Source organism: Ambystoma mexicanum, chromosome 6p (assembly GCF_040938575.1).
Source record: "Ambystoma mexicanum isolate Mex_15411 chromosome 6p, UKY_AmexF1_1, whole genome shotgun sequence".
Lineage (NCBI taxonomy): Eukaryota > Metazoa > Chordata > Amphibia > Caudata > Ambystomatidae > Ambystoma > Ambystoma mexicanum.
Window position 1 is genome coordinate 1,253,605,294 of NC_090935.1, and position 22,363 is coordinate 1,253,627,656.

At 48.9% G+C, this 22,363-nt stretch overlaps 1 protein-coding gene across 5 annotated transcripts in view; it reads right to left on the reverse strand.

Moving 5' to 3' along the window:
- VPS13A (vacuolar protein sorting 13 homolog A) overlaps window positions 1–22,363 on the reverse strand; it is a 2,994,934-nt gene that overhangs the window by 1,923,141 nt on the left and 1,049,430 nt on the right. For all 5 annotated transcript variants that reach the window (XR_011280366.1, XR_011280367.1, XM_069625905.1 and 2 more), the window contains exon 27: window positions 8,402–8,481. Coding sequence is in view for 3 of the 5 variants with exons in the window: in XM_069625905.1 (XP_069482006.1) it covers window positions 8,402–8,481 (80 nt within the window). In the remaining 2 variants the exon portion in view is untranslated. The remainder of the gene's footprint in view (window positions 1–8,401; window positions 8,482–22,363) is intronic.

A 22,363-nucleotide genomic window follows, 5' to 3' on the forward strand; every position in this document is an offset into this window, starting at 1 on the left:
TCAGCTGACTTCTGGTGCTCCATCAAGTCTACAATGTGCTCCACAGCCATTCTGTAAAAGTGAGGAGTCTCTGACAGATGCAGTCTAAACTGCATTGCTGCGGTGGGTATGGGCAAAGCCTAGACTATTGGGTGCATGGCCTACGGCCTTTGGCCATGCACCCAATAGTCTAGGCCTTGCCCACACCCATCACAACATAATGCACCCATGCATGGTATCATGTGCTCACGTACCACACTGCACACATGTACCACAGCCACCACTACCCAACCTCCACACTGTAATACAACTATCTATGGAAAAATAACAGCCTCTGGCACCCTTACCCACTTTCATTCAAATAGTATGTCTCCCAGCATTCTATTCAGTACACAAAAAGCAATACGTCATACTGCATTACAGTAGTCACCACTCCACGCAATGGACACTACGCAATCCTATGCTATATGCAGTTTAGCCCGTATCCACTTCTATGCACACATTATTGAAGAATTGCGCCCACTTTACACACTGCAGTATCCATGCACATACAAGGTACACTTCAACCCTACCCTCTTCGATACTGTCAGTAGTACAACACTGCACTTAGTGGACTCACTGCACAACTGGTCACTCCAGTAGCTACAGGCATGGAGTAAACACTGTAAGATGTGCTCAGAAGCACCGCACCCATGGAATCAACCATCTATGCAATGCTGACAAACCACACACAGAAGGGAATAATGTCAAACCTAAGTCCAACCACAGCACATAGTTGTCCCTGCAAGGCCTCCTATCCATGCAACACACCGGAGTACACGCTATCTTACAATGTGCATGTCATGTAGAATGCACTCCCCTTCTGCAATTGGGCTCCACCAGTCACCACCAAAAGAGGTCTCCGCACCAGCTATCGTGCCATAACGAAGCCGGCCTGCCTGCATGCAGCACACATGGTAGTCGGCTGTGCACAGACCTGCGAATTGTCACTGTACGCAAGGACACTGCAGACACATCGTCTTCGTCCACCTATTGATATATCTCAGATTCACTTCTCACTCCCCCACCCTTTACATCCCTTCATCCCATCACCACATGGCTTAATATATGTTTTGCAATGCTCCCGCTGTTTGCTATTCAGGTATCACCAGTCAGCACAGTACGAGGTTGCGGCAGGAGCGATCGTGCCGTAATGAAGGCTGCCTGCATTCACCACACATGGTAGTCGCCTGTCCAGGAACCGGTGAATTGGCGCAGTACGTACGAATACTGCAGGCATACCACCGTCTTCGTCCACCTAATAATCACATATCTCTGATGAACCACTTCTCTCTCCTGCACCATTTCCATCCCTTCTTCCAACCACCACATGCCGTACATTATGTTTGTCAGTCCCTTTCAGCGCTGCACTGTCCTCCGATACACCATGACGGCGTTTCCCAAAAACTTTGACGCACAGCACGCTTCCCTCCAGCCAACCACAGGCCACGTCCAAAATTCGCCGACAGCACGGCGTACTGCAAGCCAATGAGACTTCTGTCCACAGAGCGAACAGGGAAATGGGTCCGCATAGCCAGATATCACTAATTCTTTTAGACTTTCATTTCAGTTCTTTGCAAAAAAAGTACTGGTTGTCGGATTTCCACCACACACACAAAATCACACTTTCTGACCCAAGCCCCCGCTTCTGCCGCAAATTTGGTGCAAATCCGTCCAGCCGTTTGGTCTGTAGACGTGCGCCAAATTTTCGCCCATTCAGTCTATGAAAAAAAACAATGTTTAGGACTCCCCTATAATCCCCCCTGCACGAAACCTCACCAAACTTGCCGAAGAAATTCAGAGCGTGCCATATACTTTTTTTGCAAAGTTTGGTGAGGATTCCTCCAGTGGGAGCGAAGTTATAAGCCGCCAAAAAAGTGGTCTTCCTATGGGTCTAGCAACTTAACCATAACTACACGGCCGCTACCGTGGGCCGTGTGATATGTATACGTGTTCAAATGTGTAGGTTTATTGGTATTTCTATACTTACATGGTATAAATAAAGGGCCTGTCACGAGCCGTTTTATATCTTCATATGATGCATGTGTATTTTTTCTGCTAGTCTAAGTCCAATTACTTGTTTTTGCAGGAAGGGCTGGGGAGACGCAAGTATTAGTGCTTTCCCCATAGGGCCAAAATGATGCGTAACAGGCGCACAGTTAAATATAGAGAGCACTGCTAAAAATAGCCCTTGATGGTGGCCTTGTCTTGCGAAGTAAAGACAACACTCTTGAGGTGTAGCATAAAAAGGGATCCACAGTCTGTACTCAGTAAAAGCTGCAGAATGTGTTCCAACAGCAGCAGTATACAGCTTTAACTGCTGGTCTTCTGGCCGAAAGCAACAACTCCATAAAGTTTTCCAGAAGGTCCCAATCTCTGTGCTTTAGCCTTTCATAAGGCAGGAGTGCGGGTTGAGCGTGTGGACGCTTGGATGGAGAAAAAACCCTCCCCCGCCCCTTACCCCCTGAGAGAGAGGGTCTGATCTCTGGGGGAATGTTAGGGAGAATTCTCTGTTTAGGCTGAATTTCCTAACCTAATGAGTCCCCCAGCAGCTTTGCTGGATTTTTGGGGTTTATTTTTTTCTCCTGCCAACACAGACTCTTTTACCCTCACTCTTGGACATGATTTGAGTGTGTTTCTTTGAATCTAGATGTGTTTAATGGGCTATGGGGTATTTTACTCCATAGGGCTTCATGTGTTTTTGTGATGTGTGTTACACAGCACCCTCAGTGCAGTAACACAGGGGTGTCATAGTGACCCCCCAGTATAGACTCCATATCCTGGGACTGACTACTGTCTCCCAGGGCATGTAAAGTCACCATTGACTTTACTAGTCTTAAATTCTGAACAGAACCAGTATAAACCATCATATTGTGGACGTACTGGCTGGGGCAATTCAACTGCCCTGGGGTCTGTTAGTCGAGGGGGCACGTCTCCGTCCCCCCTGATCGAGTTTTGGCTGGTGGCAGTGGATACTACTTTTTATATTCAACCGCGAATATTTTCCTATGGGATTTCCCATTGTTTTAGGCTACTATCTTTATTTAATTATTTACGGTAGCCTCGAACATACCGCCGTTTTATTTAATTAATATTAATTCTCCGGTTGGTATTTTTTGCCAAAACCTGATTCTAAAATGGCGTTTGTGTTCTCTTCTGTGACTCCAACCCAAGTCGAGTCCTTTGTTCCACTTTTTGGCGGGCTTCTCCACAGAAGCCCTCCAAAGTGGTACCACTCTGTCTGGGGTACTTAGGAGGGGTGGAGGGGGATTTAGGCACCCTGGACTGAGTTGCCTAGGCAACTCAAGTCGTACTCCGTCCTGATTGGCGCAAGTGGTGAGTCGGCCGGCTCACCACTTAGCATGTTTTGAGTGACAGCTAGGCTGAGTGAATGGGGGTTTTCTGCATAAAAGCAGGGCTTTGGGGACTGGAACTTCAAGTCGCCACAGGACCTAAGAATCCGACGAGGGAGAAGCTGAGCCGACCTGCCACGACGACACCACCGGTGGACCCCTGCTGGACCGTCTCACCACTTTTCCCAACGACAGAGGAGATCTCCCGCCAGAGAGTCTTCTTCCTTTGACTGGTGGGGATAACCAGTTTCACCGTCTTTTCGCCTTCCCGACGTACCTCGTGGCCGCCTTGCCTGTGCCAAGCACCCCGGCAATCGGCATGCCACGTTTTACCACGACCGCGAAACAAAGGTACCACCTTTAACTGGAAAACTCCGCGGCTGGTTTCTTCCCTGGCAGTGCAACGACCTTCATCTTTCCTCCAAGTCGAGATCTTCTCTTCCCCTGGACGACGACGCGACTTGCACCCACTGCCAGGAACAACTGCCACCGCTGGAGGATCCTTCCCACTTAAGGTACCGTGTCCCGCCTGGCTTCCCTTGCTACCGACTGTACGGGGTAGATTTAGCCCCCGGCTTTCGACCCTGGGTTAGCCTGGGACACCCTGGCTAAACCTTTCTGAGCCTCTCTAAACTCTTTTTGAACTCTCTGCAAGACTTTCTAAGCCTAGTGTAACTGTGTGATCTTGGGCACATTTGTGCTCTGCTCTCTTTAAGAGTGGGCCCAGACTTTGGACTTTGGCTCACCAGTGACTTTTGCTCTTCTGCCTTGCTAACAGTGTTCCTGAATCTTAGAGTGGTGTACCTTTCCATATTCTGTCTTTTTCCCTCCCTTTCTCACAAACTTATTGGAGTGCCATCTAGTTAAGCGCTCACCTCTGTATGAAAATAAGTGGTGTTTTACTGAGACTTATCTAATAAGGAAAAAGGGGTGTATATATTACAATAGTAACTGTGTTTAGAATATTTTACAACAAGAGTGCTGGAGTGTTTCAAACAGTGTGTTTTTAAATAAATAATTATATACTTTGATACCAAAGCTCCGGTCAGTGTTTGCTTGTATTGGTGTGTCTGAGTGCCTATTGTGTATACTTTGCATACTGCCTAACTCTGCTTGAGGGAAGTCGGACTGCTCAGCCACAGCTACCAGGTAAATCTGGGTGGTACAGAATGCTACCAAGTGGGTTTACTGCTAACACCTGTAGTCCTAAATCTTTTGCAGTGTTCCCTAAGGGAACGGCACAGGTTTCTGCCTAACAGGGAAGACTATGTGGAGGACAGATGGCCATGTCCAAAAGGTCCGGGTACCACGTCCTCCTAGTCCAGGCCGGGGCAATCAGGATCATGGTTGCTCCGTACCTCTTCAAACTCCTGATTACTTGAGGAATGACAGGAATCAGTGGGAACACATACATGAGCTGGACGTTCCATTCCACCACCAATTGCGGTCTCCAGTGCTCCTCTCAGGGAATTTCCACGGAGCAGAAAAGCTTGCACTTCCTGTTCACACTAGACAAACATCCACTTGAGGGGTTCCCCAGAGGGTGAAGATCTCTAGAAGAACTTCCTGGCACAGCTCCCACTCGTGAGAGAGAGTCCTGCCTGCTTAGGGTGTCCGCGGTCTTACATACCTTCCAGCAAGGTAAACTGCAGACAGGGAGACCTTGTTCTTTAATGGCCAGAGCTAGAGCTGCATCACCTACCTGCACAGGGCGAGTGACCCTACACCACCTCTCTTGTTGATGTAGTGTATGGCCACTGTGTTGTCTGTCATGGGCAGGACATTCTTCCCCTGTATGAAGGGCAAGAAGGACTTCAGCGCTAGTCTGATCACCCTCAGCTCCAATAGGTTTATGTGAAGTTGTGTCTTCAACAGGGACCGCAACCTGCTCACTATCAGCTCGTCCAGGTGAGTGCCCCAGCCGTTCAGAGATGTGTCCATCACTATGGTTGCCTCAGGCCACTGTTGCAAAAAAAGGTTCTCCGACTATCACGCTCTCTGTGCAAGTCCACCACAGGAGATCCTGAGTGACTCTTCTCAGGACTTTCATCAAGTCCGTCATACTGCCAGAGAACTGTGATCATTGAGATCTGAGGGCCCATTGGAGTGATCTTATTCTAAATTGAGCCTCTGGCAGCAGGAAGATGCAGGATGCATGAGACCGAGCAACTGTAGCAAGTCTAGGGCTGGAAGATATTGGGCGTTCTGGAATTTGATGACCATCTGCAGGATGTGTAGAGCCCTCTCCTTGGGAGAGAAAGCATTGCCCAAAGGAGAATCCAGGACCGCTCTGATGAACTGGAGCGTTTTGCGAGGGTGTCAGCTGAGACTTCTTTAAATTGAGTGAGAAGCATAGTTTGTGGAGGAGGTGGCATGTGCGATTGAGATGATCCAGGGCTTGATTCGGAGACCATCCCTGATTAAACAATTGTCCAGGTATGGAAAGAAATTAATCCCTCCTTTCCCGAGACTGGCTGCCACTACTGCCAACAGCTTGGTGAAGACACTCAAATGGAAGTGAGTGTTGCCTATGACGAACCTCAGGTACTTCCAGTGCTTTGGATTGATCGGCAGATGAAATTAAACGTCCTGTAGGTTGAGTGACACAAACCAATTCTGAACTTCGAGAGTGATGCCATCTTGAATGTATCCTTCCTGAGGAACTTGTTCAAGCGCTCCAGGTCCAAGATGGGTCGCAGACCTCCATCCTTCTTTGGGAACAAAAAATTGTGGGATTACCACCCCCTGTTCCTTTCCTGTACAGGTACCAACTCTATAGCAACCTTTTCCATAAGAGAGGAAACCTCTTGCAGGAGCAGTGGGTGTGGAACAGGAGGTGGTCTGGCCAGAGAGGGGCAATCCATAGGGTGTCTTAAAAAATAGGAAGCAGTAACCTTGAGAGACTACGTGAAGTGCCTGTGTGTCCGAAGTAATGGTGCACCATTCTTGGGACTGGTGTGACAAATACCCCCCTACCAGCACTGAAGGGAACGGATACAGAGGTAGTCTGTGTTTTACCTTCTCTACCTATGGATGGTCGAGAGTAGCGTCCCTGACTTTGATGGGCAGTGGGTTTCCTTACCTTTTTTAACCATATTTATAGTAACCCAAAGGTTTGCCCTTGCGTTGTGTGAAAGGTTGAGCAGGTCGTCTTATCGCCGATACCTACAGACTTTGCTGCAACCTTGAAAGCCTGCAATTTTTCCAGGCTGTCGTCTGCCTTCTGACCAAAAAGGTGAGTGCTGTCAAAAGGCATGTCAAGCAGTTTTGCTTGGACGTCCTGTGCAAAATGTGACTTTCTGAGCGAGGTGAATCTACGTATGATGGAGCTTGCCATCACAAATCTTATGACACAGTCGGCTGTGTGAAGACCTGACTGAAGGGATTGACGCATGGTTTCCTTTCCATCCTCCATGATGTTAACAAAGCAAATGTGCTCTGATGCCTTATCTATAATAGACCATAAAGTGTGCGTGTAAACACAGTGCACACAAAGCATTAACCACTTTTAGTGCCATACTGCCAGAAGCAAAAACCTTTTTTGCTAGTGCGTCATAACGCTTGTCATAGGCGCTAGCCTTGACACCAACAGTCGCAGCCTGTACTACCAGACTATCATGTGCTGATGTCTGCAGACTCCCTAATACAACTCCATCCAACTGGCCTAGTTGACCTATTTCCACATCCTCCACTTTCCTCTTCTCCTCCAGCTCACCCCGATTCTCCTTGCTCTGCTACCTCTGGATCGCTCCCAAATTCCTTAAAGCTCCAATCTGCAATTGTGCTCTCTCTCACCCTTCAACCTTTAACTTCAAACCTCCCTCTACACACTGTAAACTTGTATACTTGCGAGAGACCAGTAACTGAGGGATAACACTCAGCAGTTTGCTTATGTAAGCAGAGCATGTGGACTGGTTCGCCCAACTTGAAACTGGGTTGTCAGTTGAACTTGGTTGAGCTCAGTCTGTCTTTATACATGCGGACTGAGCCCTTAATGGGCAATCAGTTTTTTAGATATGTGTTCTCTTTTGGTTCGGCTATGTTACTGTCCTCCAGCTCCGGGAGTGTAGACTGGGAGAGCACTCTGTGGTAGTTACTCACAGATGCTGGTCTTAGCATGGCACTATGGTATGAGGTTTTTTATATGAGTGTTTTTGGCAAATCATTGTAGAATGTTCATGTCCCAGTGTTCTGTGGGGTGGGGAATGCAGTGGTACATGGGAGCTTGTCCTTGAGGGGTCTAGTCCATCAAAGGCAGTTCTCTAAGACTAATCTTTCACACATGGCAAGGTGTTTACAGGTTGGCTAACGTACATGGGCAAGGGCTGCCAGGATGGTGCATGCACATTAGGGTCCAAGTATTGTCTACCAATGAATGGACCATGGAGAGTGTTAGGGCATGGGTCTGCAACCTTTGGCTTTCCAGATGTTTTGTACTACAACTCCCACCATCCCTATCCAGCACAGGCAATGGTGAGGGATCATGTGGGATTTAGTCAAAAACATCTGAAGAGATACAGATTCCAGTATCTCAAACCCAAGAGGAGGTTGGTCTGTAGCTGTGGATTTAGAGACTGTGTTCAGTGCACTGTATTGTCAGTTAGGCTAAACACCTGACCTTACTTGAGCACAGAGTCTGTTCTGGGGTGGACTGGCCTACCCTTTCCTAGGTGCCTGCATCCCTAATGGGACCAGACACCAAACTCCTTGACTTTCAGGTGCCATACCCCCGCTGAGTCCTTGGGTTCCTCACCCACATTCAGGATGTCCAATATTTCAGGGTACTTGCAATCTGAGGCCCTTGCACTGCCCGGTTATTGGGATTCCCAGTGTTATTGTGGTGGGAGCATCTTGAGACTGATAATGGGGAGGTTGTGGGATACTCTGTTCAGTTCCTCCGGAGCCTGCATCACAGAGTGGCTGTTGGCACCCAGTCCCCATGATTTCATGAGTCCCTTCATACAGCCTACAACATAGGAGTTTGTCACAGATATTTGAATATATTGGGGAACAAATATTTTGGTTCTTACCTTTATATAATCCAGTGTCAGAAGATCGTCTGTCTGGTTATCCAATGTTGTAATGATATATACTGGTCTCTTCTCATCATCTTAGAAAAGAAAGAACATCAAATAAGTACAGTACAACCTTATCCATAGAAATCCAAACATTAGATGTGTGTTTTTATTGGAATTCTACTTCATTCATCAGCTAGAACCATCTTGTCACAATTTGCTGTTTGGTCTATAGTTTCTGGAAAAGAGAAGACATAAACCATGGCATTTTGCTCTTTATCTGTCATCTCAGCAAGTGATCTGTCAATTACAACGCAGTAATCGAGTCTGCTGCTGAGGAGACATTGACGCCCTTGCATGTACCTTGTTGTACAGTCAGAAATAAACACAAAGTGCAATTAAGCCAAAAAAGGAGAACTCAAAAGAAAACCAAGTCTCTCTCAGTGGGCGTGATGCTTCCTTATCTCCCAGTGTCAAAGTAGGCTACCCAGGGTTTCCCAAACCTTGCAGAAGCAGTCCGTTACAGGTTTCCAAGGGCATTCCAAACACTTTCTTCTGACCTTGTTCCAATAAAGTTCAAAGTCTCTCAGTCAGGAAGGCAGTTTCGGGATTAACTGGTGGTACAGCAGCACCCGTCTGTGAAATTTCGGCAACATGCTAAGCACCACCACCTCTTAGCGGTTTGCCTTTCTTCAAGGCAAATGTCCCTTATTTCCCAAGCCTCAGAACCTCCATGGTGTCAACCCTGACTAATATTCTGACCCTCTTGCTTGAGACCCGCTCCTCCTCCTGCCTTCTGTGTCCGCCTATGGCCCACCAAGCCACTTGTGAGCTTCTGTCCTTCCAGACGAGGGGTTTGTCCTCTTCTACCTCCTTGGTTGTCGCTACTTCTCTTGCCTCTCCAACTACAACATCTTCCTCTGCTGTTACCACCTCTTCTCTTACGTCACCTTCTTCCTCTATTGTTACTATTCACTCCTCTCAATTGAACCTCTTTCTCTCACTGTCATTCTCTGTAGTTCCCACGTCCTCCTCTCTGACTGCCACCTCCTCCTCTCGGACTACCACTTCAAACTCTCCCACCGCCTCCACCTACTTGTCTCTTCCCTCTCAGCACCACCATCTGCTTATTGCTTCTTGAATCACTATACAGCATTTTGTGGTTGCCTGTCACAATCCTCAACATCCCAAATTGAGTAATTGGGTATATTCTCTCGGGAGGATAGCTCAGGGGCAACGTGCTCGACTCAGAAGCATGGCGACATGGAGTACCTCAGGTTCAATCCCCGGGTCCACGCTTAGAAACATCTGGGTATTAAGCGCATTATAAATAACCAATCATATATCATATGTGCTTTTATACTGCTTCCCCTCTTCCCTATGCTCTGGGTGGGTCTTCCAGTGCAGATCTGCACCTGTGGCATGTAATTGGCTGAGGGCTGGGATTGGCTGGTGTTTATAAGTGTAAGAGCCATCACTGTTGTGGAAGCAGAACGCACGCCATGCCGTGGAAGTAGCAGCGGTCGGAAGCTATGTAGAATGAAGAGGACGTGCAGCGGGAAGAAGATTGACTGTTCAGAGGGAGAGAGAGCTCTTCTGACCCTGCATGTGACTTCGGTGTGTATCGTTCACCAGAGTGTAAGAGGAGCAGAGAAAGCTCCAGCTTCAGGAGGCACGAGCAAGGGAAATGTTACTGGAGCTGTCAGACACATGTGCGAACCAGACGAAGGAAGAAGTAACAGCTGGTCCGTTGGAGGCGCACGCAAAGACCGGTGAGTTGGTCTTTAACAGGTAACCCTGGGGCGCTCCAAAACAGACTGCTGATTCTAGATAACGGTTTTGAATACTGAACTATTGAATGAAAGCCAAGTGGGTGCAACTCTTGTTATTTCAGACAGAATTGAGGAACATTGTATCCACCATTGTCAAAGTGCGTGCAACTCTTCGAAGAAGAAGAAGATGTCCCATTTCTCCTAAAAATCTTGGACCTAGCTGCCTACCTGCAAGTTCAGCCATTCCTGGAAGACGATGCATCCTAGGGATGCGTCAATCTGGTTTCCGCCCTAGGCATGGCAAAGAATCTGCGCTGCTCGATTTAAAAAATCAATTCCTGTCTCTAACACTGTAAAGACCTTAGGGGTCTACCTAGACGCGTCACCCACCATGACCAGACAAGTTAATGTCATTGCCTCCTCGGCGGCCTACGCTACCAACGTCCTTAATGCAGCCAGACCATTACTTTCTAAAAATAGCTGCCTAACCATTGCCCGTGCAATCACTGGCTTTAAGTTAGACTTTTGCAATGTCCTATTCAACGGCACCTCTTCCAAAAACATCCTTAAACTTCAAGTCATCGGGGGCGTGGCCTGGAGCGCCAGCGATGAGGCAGCTCCTTTGATGGCCTCTGCATGGATCTGCGGCTAAGCCCTAATTCTGCCCATTTCCAGCCGGGTTCGTGATACGAGATGGCAAGCCTTCAGCTGCTGAGGTCCCGGTCTACAGATGACAGCGTTTTGAGTGCATAAAACGCTCTCGCCAACGGTGAAAACGCAACGGGGAGCTTGGACGCCCACACCCATACCACGGCCCAAAATGGCGGCCGCATCTCCGCAACTCATCCCAAGCTGGCGGCTGGGACTCATCATCAGCCCTGAGCCGCATCGGATAGCGGGGGCCCCCGTATGAGGCCTGCACCACCCGACATCCTGCAGCGGGACGCCCTCCCCTGTGCTTGATCCTTGACGCTGCGAGGCCCGCTGCTGGAGCTCCGGCGACTTCCTGCCAGTTGCTGCGCCACCAGTGGCTGCGGCCCCGTGGGCCTTGGACTGATCTTGGAGCCAGAGGCTTACCCACTGCCCCGCCCCGCCTGTGCCCCTGTTATCTCTGCGGGACCCTTGTGGGGGCCTTCCCCCGCCCTAGACCGGCGCCCTCTTCGATTCCTGGGGCGCCCCAGCCCACTTTCTGCATGCTGCTCCCGGGGGTGAGGCCCTGCCTCCCCCGGCTACCATCGGAGGCCCTCCAGCTACAGCGTCACCCCGGCTCATGTAGGGGCCACGCACATCGCCCAGGTGAGATTGGCGACCCCTCAGCATACCTGCTCCCAGCCTCTCCCGGGGTCGCTCTGGGGCCCAATGCAACACCCCCCCTTGGGAGCCTACTGTTCCCCCCCAGACCCCACCTGGTCAGAGGACCCTCGTGCCCACTAGCCCTGACCCCATACAGAGTGCGTCACCCCCTTCGACTTCCTGGGGCGCCCCTGCCCACGTCTCCTTGCCACCGGCTGGGGGTGGCGGTCTTCGCCGCCATCTTCCTAGGCGGCCGCCCATCTTCCTGGACTGCTCAACCACAATGAACTGTGCCGCTTCATGAGAATCTGGAAGCTTAACCTGTCTGCTCCACCGCCTGGGACTCCCTGGCCCTACCCATCCCATACATCTATTTGGCCGCCGCCTTCTGCCTTCCGTGGAACGTGGACACGAGACTCACCCTTGGGCGACGTCCCCTCGCCTCAGAGCCATGACCAAAGCACTAAAGCTCCCTAAATCGACCGACATCTCTACCATGCTGCAAGCCTCAGAGAGGAGTAAGAAAGCAGACCCCCCAAACTTACTCCCCAGAAGCCGGCCGACGGTGGGGGGACGCTTGCGACCACAGAGGATCTCCAAGCCTTCATGAGCGATATTAAATCGGAATTTAGAGCCTGCATGACGGAACTCACCGCCAAATTGGAACAGACAGAACAAAGAGTCGGCGGTATAGAACAGAGGGTTGGGGAGGTTGAGGACCTAACCACAGACCACTCCACCTCGCTAACGGAAATTCAACTCACTGTCCAGTCGCTAGTGGCAAGAACCGAAATCCTTGAACATAAGCAGGAGGACATGGAAAACCGCTCTCACCGCAACAACCTGCGACTCCGCGGGGTGCCCACTTCAATCTCCGATCGGGAGCTCCCTGAATATGTCAGCACCTTCTTTCAGTCTCTCCTGCCAGACTTGGATGAGACCCAACTCCTGCTGGATCGGAAACACAGGCTGGGCCCTCGCCGGGGTATCGACACAGAGCCCCCTGCCCGGATGTGATCACTAGGGTCCACTTCTACACCACCAAGGAGGCCATAGCAGCTATTGGCCGTTCAAAGGACGAGCTCTCTCATTCCAGGGAATCCCGATACAGATCTTCCAAGACCTGTCCCCGCTGACTCTTCAGAAGCGCAGGATGCTCCAGCCTTTATCACTTTTTCTCCGGGATCAGCAGATCCGTTATCGATGGCTTTTTGCTACAGCTCTACAATTCTTGTACAAGGGCACCCCGCGCACCATCAGCCACCTTGACGATGAAGCGTCAATCCTCAGTCCGGACTCCCCTGGGTCCTCAGACCCCTCCGCTCCGAGCCAAACAAGCCCGACTTTAGACTCGACCTCCCCAAAGCCGAAACTGACCCCATGGTTAAGGGTGCAGAGGAACTGCAAACCTAAATAAAGCGCTATAATGCCTGCACCAGACGCATGGTACTGGAAACACCTGAAGCTTTTACATCTCGCCGCGGACCCCATGCGGTTCATAACCCCCTCCAAGGCGGATGCCATCACTCTACCCTTGGAGACACCTTCAACCATGTTGGCGCTGTCGGATGACAGCCTTGGCGCCTAGGGGCCATGTCGATAGTTCTAAATTGACCCCCCTGACCGCAATTTGGACCTCCCGTTGGAGGTCATTCGCGAATGTGAATTCCTCCCGTTGGAGGCCAGTTAGACCAGTTAAAAAACCCTTAACCACAGGAGACCCCGAAATGACTACACTCTCACGTCCATAGCTGACCTAACTCCCCCACGACACCCCTCCCCCCCCAGCAAGTGGATCTTCCAGACCAACCTTCGCATCTGAAACTTAAGTTCACCACCTTGAACATTAGGGGCCTCGATTGCCTTCTTGCAAGAGACGCATTCGATTCCGGTGGACTTTCCTCGCTTACGAAGCAGATTCTTTCCGCTACAATTCCTCGCCTCTAATTGAACTAAGAAGGGTGGCACCGCTATTTTATTCGCAAAAGACCTGAAGCCCCAGATCCTTGACTCACGACGATGCCAAGAGGGTCGCTTCATTGCAATCAAATGCACCATACATGGCCAGCTCTATACCCTCATTTCGGTGTACGCTCCGAACGAATACCAGGAGGGCTTCTACCATGACCTATAGGACTCCCTCCTTCCATTCATTGAGGGGCATGTCGTCATGGGAGGAGACTTTAACGGGTCCCCGGACTCCCTCAAGGACAGGTCCCACCCCCCGACATCCAGAGACCTGAAGTTGGCCACTGGCCTGCTCCAGCTATTTCGCACGCTGAACATTGTAGACTCTTGGAGGGTACTGTCCCCGGATGAAAGGGACTTCACCTTCTACTCATAAGTGAATCGTACTTTCGCTAGAATTGACCTGATCGTGACCTCCCCACAGATCCTGACTTTCACTGATGATGTGGTAATTGGCCCCCGGATCCTCTCGGATCATGCCCCAGTTACATTGACCTTGCGGTCCCTTGACCTGGATTCCCCTCCACGCCGCCGGTGGTGCTTATAGGACCCTATTCTGGGGAACATGGCTGTGAGAGACTCAATCGCCAGCTCCATCAAGAATTTTTTCACTGAAAACCGCGACGAGGACACTTCCCCAGCCAACACCTGGATGCCATGAAAGTGGTCCTTAGAGGAGAGCTGATCGCCCAAGGTTCCTCATTTTACAAAAGAAAGCAGGCGACTCAAGCGTCCTGGAGGCTGAGGTCCGTGAAGCTGAGGCTACTCACAAAAGGAAGGGCTGGGCCCTCAAATCTTACAGGATCCTAAAAATGGCTAGGAAAAAGCTGGAAGCTCACTACGCTGAGGCTACGGCAAATCTGCTAACCAGAACCAAGCAATGGTACTACGCCCACAACAATAAGGCCAACAAACTCTTGGTGAACAAACTGGCAAAGGTGAATCGTAGGAATGCCATGCTGGGCCTCTGTGATCCGCAGGGGGTGATCCACTATGCGGACAACGAGAAAGTATGTTTGGTAACCGCCCACCACCTGGAAATAATGACGGCGGCCCCGAAGTATCCGACCAAGCAACATTCATACATTCGAGAGGCGGCCCTACCGCACCTGACCTTGGCGGCCAGGGAAGACCATGAAGCGCCGATTATGACCGAGGAGGTGGAGGCAGCCATTAAGAGCGTAAAATCTAGAGCTCCGGGCCCGGATCGATTCTCTACCCGCTTCTACAAAATCATTCGGCCCCAATTAGTGCCCCCCCCCCGGCCCGCCTCTACAACTCATTCGTGCCCACTGGAACGGACACACCAACAATGCAAGAATCTATCACAGTACAGTCCTTATCCCCAAGCCTGGGAAGGACCCCCAAAACATTAGCTTGTATAGACCCATTGCCTTGCTGAATCTGAATGCCAATATATACTCCAAGATCCTGGCCAATCGTCTAACACCTATCCTCCCGAACATCATAGACCCGGATCAAACGGGCTTTATTCACCATTGGTCGACGAAAGACAACATCCGCAGGGCTCTGGACCTAATTGAGATCGCCACTCGGGACTCCCAACAACTAGCTTTACTGGCGCTGGACGCAACCAAAGCGTTCGACAAGGTGGACTGGTCTTATCTGCGCCTCACTCTAGAGGCCTTTAGCTTCGGCCCGACCTTCCAGAAAATGATCTTTGAGAACTACCAGGCCCCTAGGACTAGGCTGAGAATCAACGGGCGCTTATCGGACTCGATCTCCCTCACGTGCGGAACGTGACAGGGATGTCCTCTGTCCCCCTTGCTCTTTGCTTTGGCCATGGTGCCGTTGGCTCAACGAGTCCGGAAAAACCCCCGAATCAGTGGCCTGAGTACTGGCTCTGCGCAACAAAGTGGCCCTCTATGCGGATGATGTTCTTCTCACCATTACAAACAATGAGGGATCCATAAGGGAGGCCTTAACTGAAATCCACAACTTTGGGATGGTCTTGGGATTCGCGATTAACTTCCAAAAGTCAGCGGCACTGGGAGTGGGTTTGACCCCGGCTGAACGAGAGTCCTTGGAGGAGAGAGGTCCTTTCCAGTGGAGTGTCAAATCGATCCCCTACCTGGGGGTCCAGATCCCCGCACATCCAACGAAAGTCTATCGGGCTAACTTCCCGTCACTCTTCAAGGAACTAGAAAAGGATCTGACCCGCTGGCAATCACAAGAGATCTCCCTCCTAGGCCGCATCACGGCATGCAAAATGAACTTACTTCCTCGCTTCCTCTATGCCTGTGCCGCCCTCCCGATCACCATTCTGCCCCCCCCCTACAGCGGCTCCAAAGAAAGATGGTGGACTTCATCTGGAGGGGGAAGAAAGCGCGCATCCCGCGGAGAACAATGGTGGCCAGCACAAGACTGGGAGGCCTGGGGGTACCCGATCTCCGTAAATACCAAATGGCGGCGCAACTAGCCCACATCCAAGCATGGGGGCTTGCTACAGGTCAGCCGAAATGGGTGGAAATCGAACAATCCTGCCTCTCTCTCTCCCTTCGCTTCCTTCCATTCCTACCTACAGCCTTACGTCGAAGTTGGCCGGGCACTCTAACAGCCACAAAACAAACGATAAAGGCTTGGGAGTGGGCTCGCAGACACCGGGGTGTCCCAGGAGACCTGCGTGCGCTCTCCCCAATCTTCCTCAATCCAGCCTTTTCCCCCGGTGCCCATCCCAAAAACTTTAGAAAATGGGTTGCAGGGGGCCTCATCACTCTGGGACAACTTTTCGAGGGGAATTCCCCCCCAACCTTTGTTTGAATGCTGCAAGATGACTTTCCAGTTAGCGGAAACAGATAGGTATTCCTACGCCCAACTTAGGTACTGGTGCTCCCACCCGCAGACCCGTGCAGTGGCCACGAGACCCCTCACCTCACTAGAGCTGATGGTGAACGACCTACCGGCCCGGGGAAAGATCTCTGCCCTATATAGACTGCTGCAGGAGGACCCCCTCCAGTTTAGGCCTTCCAACATGTCTGAATGGGAAACAAACCTCAGACACACCATTTAGGATCACACGTGGGTGGACATCTGGACAAGAACGTGGACGGCATACCGCTGTATTACCAACCGAGAGTGCGCCCATAAGCTACTCCTGCGCTGGTACTAACCCCCTCTACGCCTTCACCACTTCCAACTGGCACTAGACCCCCACTGTTGGCGACTTTGCGGCCTTCCAGGATCCTACTTCCACATGTAGTGGACCTGCCCCCGAGTGAAGGAGTTCTGGACTCTTTGCTTAGCTACCATAAAGGATGTCACCCAGGTGACCATTCCGCTCACGCCCGAATAGGTCCTCCTAGGGATTCCACTGCCAGCTTCATACCCGTGGTCGGGGAGAAGAGCTGCCCTGGTGTCCCAGTTCTTGTTAGCGGCTAAGATCACGGTGGCCCGCACCTGGAAGTCTGCTGATGGCCCTTTGCTGGGTTAAACTCTGGGATATTTTGATAGCCGAGAGGGTCACAGCGGCCAAAGCGGGACTGCTTCACCGATTTCGAGACATCTAGGCACCAGTACTGGACTATGACCTGAACTACCCGGCCCTGACCCACAAACCGCGCCTGATTGCAAGAGCCCTTCACGTTATGGACGACCCGCAAAGGCCACCAGACCAGTCCGATTAAGGCCTGAGAACTATGCTCGCTGGGGAACGCATGGGATGGAAGAAGGGGACTCTGGGTTTGCACGATTTGAGAAGCTACATGTAATGCGTTTGTATAATTTCTCCTGAGTGTTGATTTACAAATAAACAAAAAAAAAAAATTCAAGTCATCCACAATAACGCCCCCAGGGCAGCCCTGAACATTCCAAAAAGAGAGCACATCTCGAGTGCTAGAAGAGACGCACACTGGCTCCCCATTCAGAAGCGGACTGTTTTCAAAACACTATTGGACAGGCACAAGTGCCTGTCCAACACAGCACCATTATACCTCTCCAAAAGAATTGCCAAAGCCCAATATTCAAGACCCGCTAGGACCCCCTACACCGACAAGCTTAGAATTCCCCAAGTGAAAAGATGCAATGCCGGTGGTTCCAGCTTTCCTTACCTTGCTGCCAAGCTCTAGAACGACCTCCCAGCTCCTTGAGGGCAGAGAAATCCTACTGGATATTCCGCAAAGCATTACAAACTCAGCTCTTCACCGAAACCTGAACTCCCCACCTCAGGCCAGTAGAGAATGATTCTGTATGTGTGTATGATAACTGCCATCAGGCTACACCTATCTTACCAGTATCTGTATGCAATCATACCTTTTCAACAATAGCCTAAGATCTTGTGCTGTAGGAGTACTGCTAGTTGGTCATAATTCTGTATGTCTACATTATAACTGCCATCAGGCCATACCTACCTTACCTTCTATCTGTATGTATTTACACTTGAGGAGAACCATCTCTGGTTCCAGAAGCACTTCAAGACCTTCTTCTTTGCTTCTGCCTTCACTTCTCTTCTCCCCGTTATCTGTTCTGCTTCGGCATCGTGCAGCTGGTTACCCTCTGATTTCGGGCCAGGTACTTGCTCACCCTGCCATGCACACGCACTGCCTCCTGGCAACCCTTGCACTTGGGTCTGTATCTGTAACCCTACAGTTCCCCCCCCTTTTCTGCACCTTAAACCTAGCACTTGCCACTAGCTGGCTGCACTACCACTTTGTTATTACTTTCCCTGCTTAGCACTTTCAACGTTTCCCCCTCCCTCCTGCACTCCCCCCCTTCCCTCTCCCCTTGTCATGTAGTCAGCTCACCCAGGCACTCCCACCTTTCACCTCCATACCCAGCAGCGGCATAATGGCCAAGGGACACAGCGCTGCATTCTCCCCTTGACAAGAGGAGACACGTTCCATTTGCAGTGTTCGTGGCGGCTCTGGCCGCTTGGGCAATGGAGATTGCCATGGAGATCAAGGACATTACAGACAACACGCCAGACTACCTACGTGAAGCGGATCAGTTCACATGACCAGGCTGCACCACAGTGCGACCCAGCTCACGTGACCGCGTAGTTGCTACAATGGAATAAAAGAACACCAGCCGGCTTGCACAGCGCTTCTCAACTGTGTTTTCACCCGGCTATTGAAATGTTTCTGATTCAAGTTTTGTCTCATTTTATTCTGACCTTGTTTTTGTTTCCTGGACTTCTGCTCGCATTTACCCTTTGGCTACAACATTCTGGCTGCCTGATATCACAGACTTCTATGACTCGGTAACGTGTACCCGGACTGCTTCTCTCCTATCATTTGAGTCACAGCATTCTTTCCCCACTACTGATATTCTGGCTTTCTTGACCTCGGAATTGGTGCCTGGATCATGTTTGGACTATGTCTTGTCCTGAGCAGGTGTTTTCTCTGGCTTCCTTCCGACAGACATCAGCCTCGTACTCCAACAAGCACTACTTGGGACTTTAAAGCTACTAGTCACTTTTGGCCTCTACTTTGAGCTATCTTGCAGCTGCTGGATATTTCACCATCTTTCACCACCTTGGAGGGGAAAACCTACTGGTATCTTCATACACCACCTCATATGCAACCTCTTCCCAGCTCATCCATCGGTAGGTGCCCTGTTTATGTACACGCACTACTGGTTGCTGATTTAACTGTATTTTGTTGGGTCTAACGCGTGTCTATTCTAATTGTCATTCTATCAATCTTAAATGCAGAGACGCTCCGTATGAAAAATATGATCTGTGTAGGTCTAGCATTTTAAATATTTTTGGTGATGTAAAGAACTTGCAAGACATTGCTTCGGTGACATAGACCAAGTAGAGTTTGTATGTGACCAAAACTTAGCAATCATACGTTTATGGATCAGATCAGGATTAGTCCTGAACTCAATATGGAAAGAAAAAATGGAACTTTTCAGGATGGGTTTTCTGGTTGCACAGGATCCAGAACGTTTGATAGCTGAAGTGCAAAATTGTGAACAGTTTGATCCCTCTTCCCCACATTCAAATTGCCCAGCGGTCTGCACGTGTTCATATTGTGGCCCTGTGACTATTCCTGCCCAATCATTTTCTACCACGTATCACACATAACCATTAATAGAGTGCCCTCAGAGAAAATGATCGTTAATATCTTGGAATACTAGAGGTCACTCCCATCTTCAATGGTCCTCTTCACTTAATATCAACAAATATGATATAGTGGCCTTGCAGGAAACTTGGCTTGTACGGACTCCTGTGTGGGACGACCATGTAATCACTCACTTGCCTGCTCTCACGGCTGCTAGAGGGAGATCTACGTCTGGCCTTTTGGTAGCCGTTAGAACTAGCAGGGGACTACACATTACGGAGTGGGTGTCACCTAATAACTTCATTCAATTGGTGAAAATCACTTTTGCTACCCATACCTTAGCCCTAATCAATTTGTACCAAAACCCTCTGGGAGTGACTGATGACATTTTCTATAAAGATTTGTCAATGGTAATGGAATTGATAACTTGTGGCCAATCCGTTGATGCTATAATGATGGTAGGAGATCTAAATCTAAATTGCATAAGCCCGAAAACCAAGCGTCAAGAGTGAGAGTATGAGATGGATCCATTTTGTGAAAGATCGTAATTTGCATATGGTGAATGGAGCCATTGTGGGTGACATCCCTCCTAAAGTAACGTGGGAGAGAGGAAGCTCTAATTCAATCATTGACTATATCTTTGTTTCAAATAGTCTCTTCCAAAGAGCTGTTAATTTTAAAATTCTTCCACAATCACTCAGCGATCATCATATGCAGGTTTTTGTGTGGCAAGCGAATTGTGATCCTACTTTACAAAAGCAATTATGGTCAAAGCAAACTTTAAACGTGAACTCTGCTAGGACACGATTCAAGTGGTCGGAAGCCTCATTAAATGCCCTTAATCATGCCACTCTGGGCTTACATTTGACGAAGCAAGATTTCTATATAGATATTCTTCCGTCTTTTGGTTCTAGGGATCTTGGGCAATTTTCCAATGTAGTGAATCACAGACACCAGTTTGATCCAACTCTACAACAAGTAAAACGTACTTATCGAAAAGAATTAAGAGATACTCTCAAGCTCGCCTCTGACGAACGAGAATGTGTTCGTAGGAAAATAAAATGCCAATATCGTAACTTGAGTAGAGCTAGAAGAGCTTCACTTTACCAGCGAGACAGTGAAACTTTCCTATGCTCGGCTACTAACAAGAACTCTGCCCAAATTTGGATGCTGCTTAACAGTGCATCGAATAATTCCCAACTCGACCTCCAATTGTGTAGTGTTTCTGAAACACAATGGCTCAATCATTTTTTGAAACTCTATGCAGACCCCAGGTTCGCTGATTTTACTTATTCTCAATCGTCTCTAACACATTGGAATCTAGAATTCTCGCCCCTAATCATTGAAGCTCTTATTAAAAAATCCTCATCCTCACGCGCAGCTGGGCCAGATGGTTTAAACAACTTTATGTTCAAACAGCACTCATCCAAATGGGCTGTAATATTAAATAATGTATTTCAGCAAATTATCCTTTCCAAGAAAATTCCCACCTCATGGCAGTCATCGTTACTTGTTCCTATTTTCAAGAAGGGTGATAGGGAATCGCCTGCAAGCTACCGTCCGATAGCATTGCTTGATGCTCCAGGGAAGCTATTTGCCCGGTTAGTATTAAGAGACTTTTCTCGCTGGACTGATAGCTGTAAAACATTAATTTACTGACTCTTAATGCCCTAAAAGCTCAGGCCCAATCCTCAAAACAACCATTATTTTTTGCCTTTGTTGATTTACACACAGGTTTTGATTCTGTTTCTCGAGTTAAACTAATGGAAAAATTACTTTCGGCTAATTGTCCTCCAACCTTGTGTGCCATTTATGCTTTCCATTCGTCCACATCCATAATGGTCAGACTGTCCATGCTCGGTCTGTTATCTGCTGCGATATCCACTTTTAGAGGGCTAAAACAGGGCTTTGTCCTGGCCTCAACCATCTTCAATTTTTTCATTCATGACGTGAGTGAATCCTTTGCGCCGGTATCATCTGATTCACCAAAAATGAATGGTGTGGTCATCGAAGCTCTTTGGTATGCAGATGACCTGGTATTGGTTTCTAAAACGCCAGTAGGACTTCAGAGGCTATTGTCTTTGTTACATTCATATCTGACTGTTAATGTGTTAGTAATCAACTTAAATAAAACTCAAGTTTTTGTTTATGGTCCAAGACATCTAGAAGAATGCAATTTGATTGGAAAATTGACAACAGGACAGTGGATGTGGTGCCATCGTATCTCTATTTAGGGATTTTATTTGATGGTGGCTCTCCTTCCATTGACTCGCACTCAAGGATATTAGACCATAAAATCCTAACTGCCATTTCTCAAACCAAATTTATTTTATATAAATTTGGTAAATTTACAATCAGACCTGCTATTTCCTATTGGAGACAAAAAGTACTGCCTACCCTATTGTATGGTCTTGAGACGAAGAATATTATCTCCTCGATTGTTCTTCACCGAATGGAGGCCAAATACTGGAGAGGTGTTTTACATCTCCCTCAATGTGTACCTGGTCCTTGGTTAAGATACGAACTGGGCCTTACTTCCTTGAGTGCTGAGTATCATTGGAGGCTATGTGCCTTATTCCGTAAATGTCTGACTTTTGTACGAACTGACAACATACTTACCATTCTATCATCTTTTATGTTAACCTCTGGACATTTATTTGTTAAAACCTGGGTATCGTACAATTATAACATCATGGCTAAAGCGGATTTGACCTTGGAAGTTCTCATTGTTAATCCCACTCGAGCAAAAGAAAAAATCTTAAAACACGGCTGGATTAATACGAGAACTGAGTGTCTAGCCTATAATGATTATCAAGCAGTAGTTTATGAACACAAAAAACTCAATGTTTTGGCCTCTTATCTAAGGTCTCTTATCTTGGTCTCCTTCACCTCAATTAAGAACAACTATTTTACGTCTTCGTTTC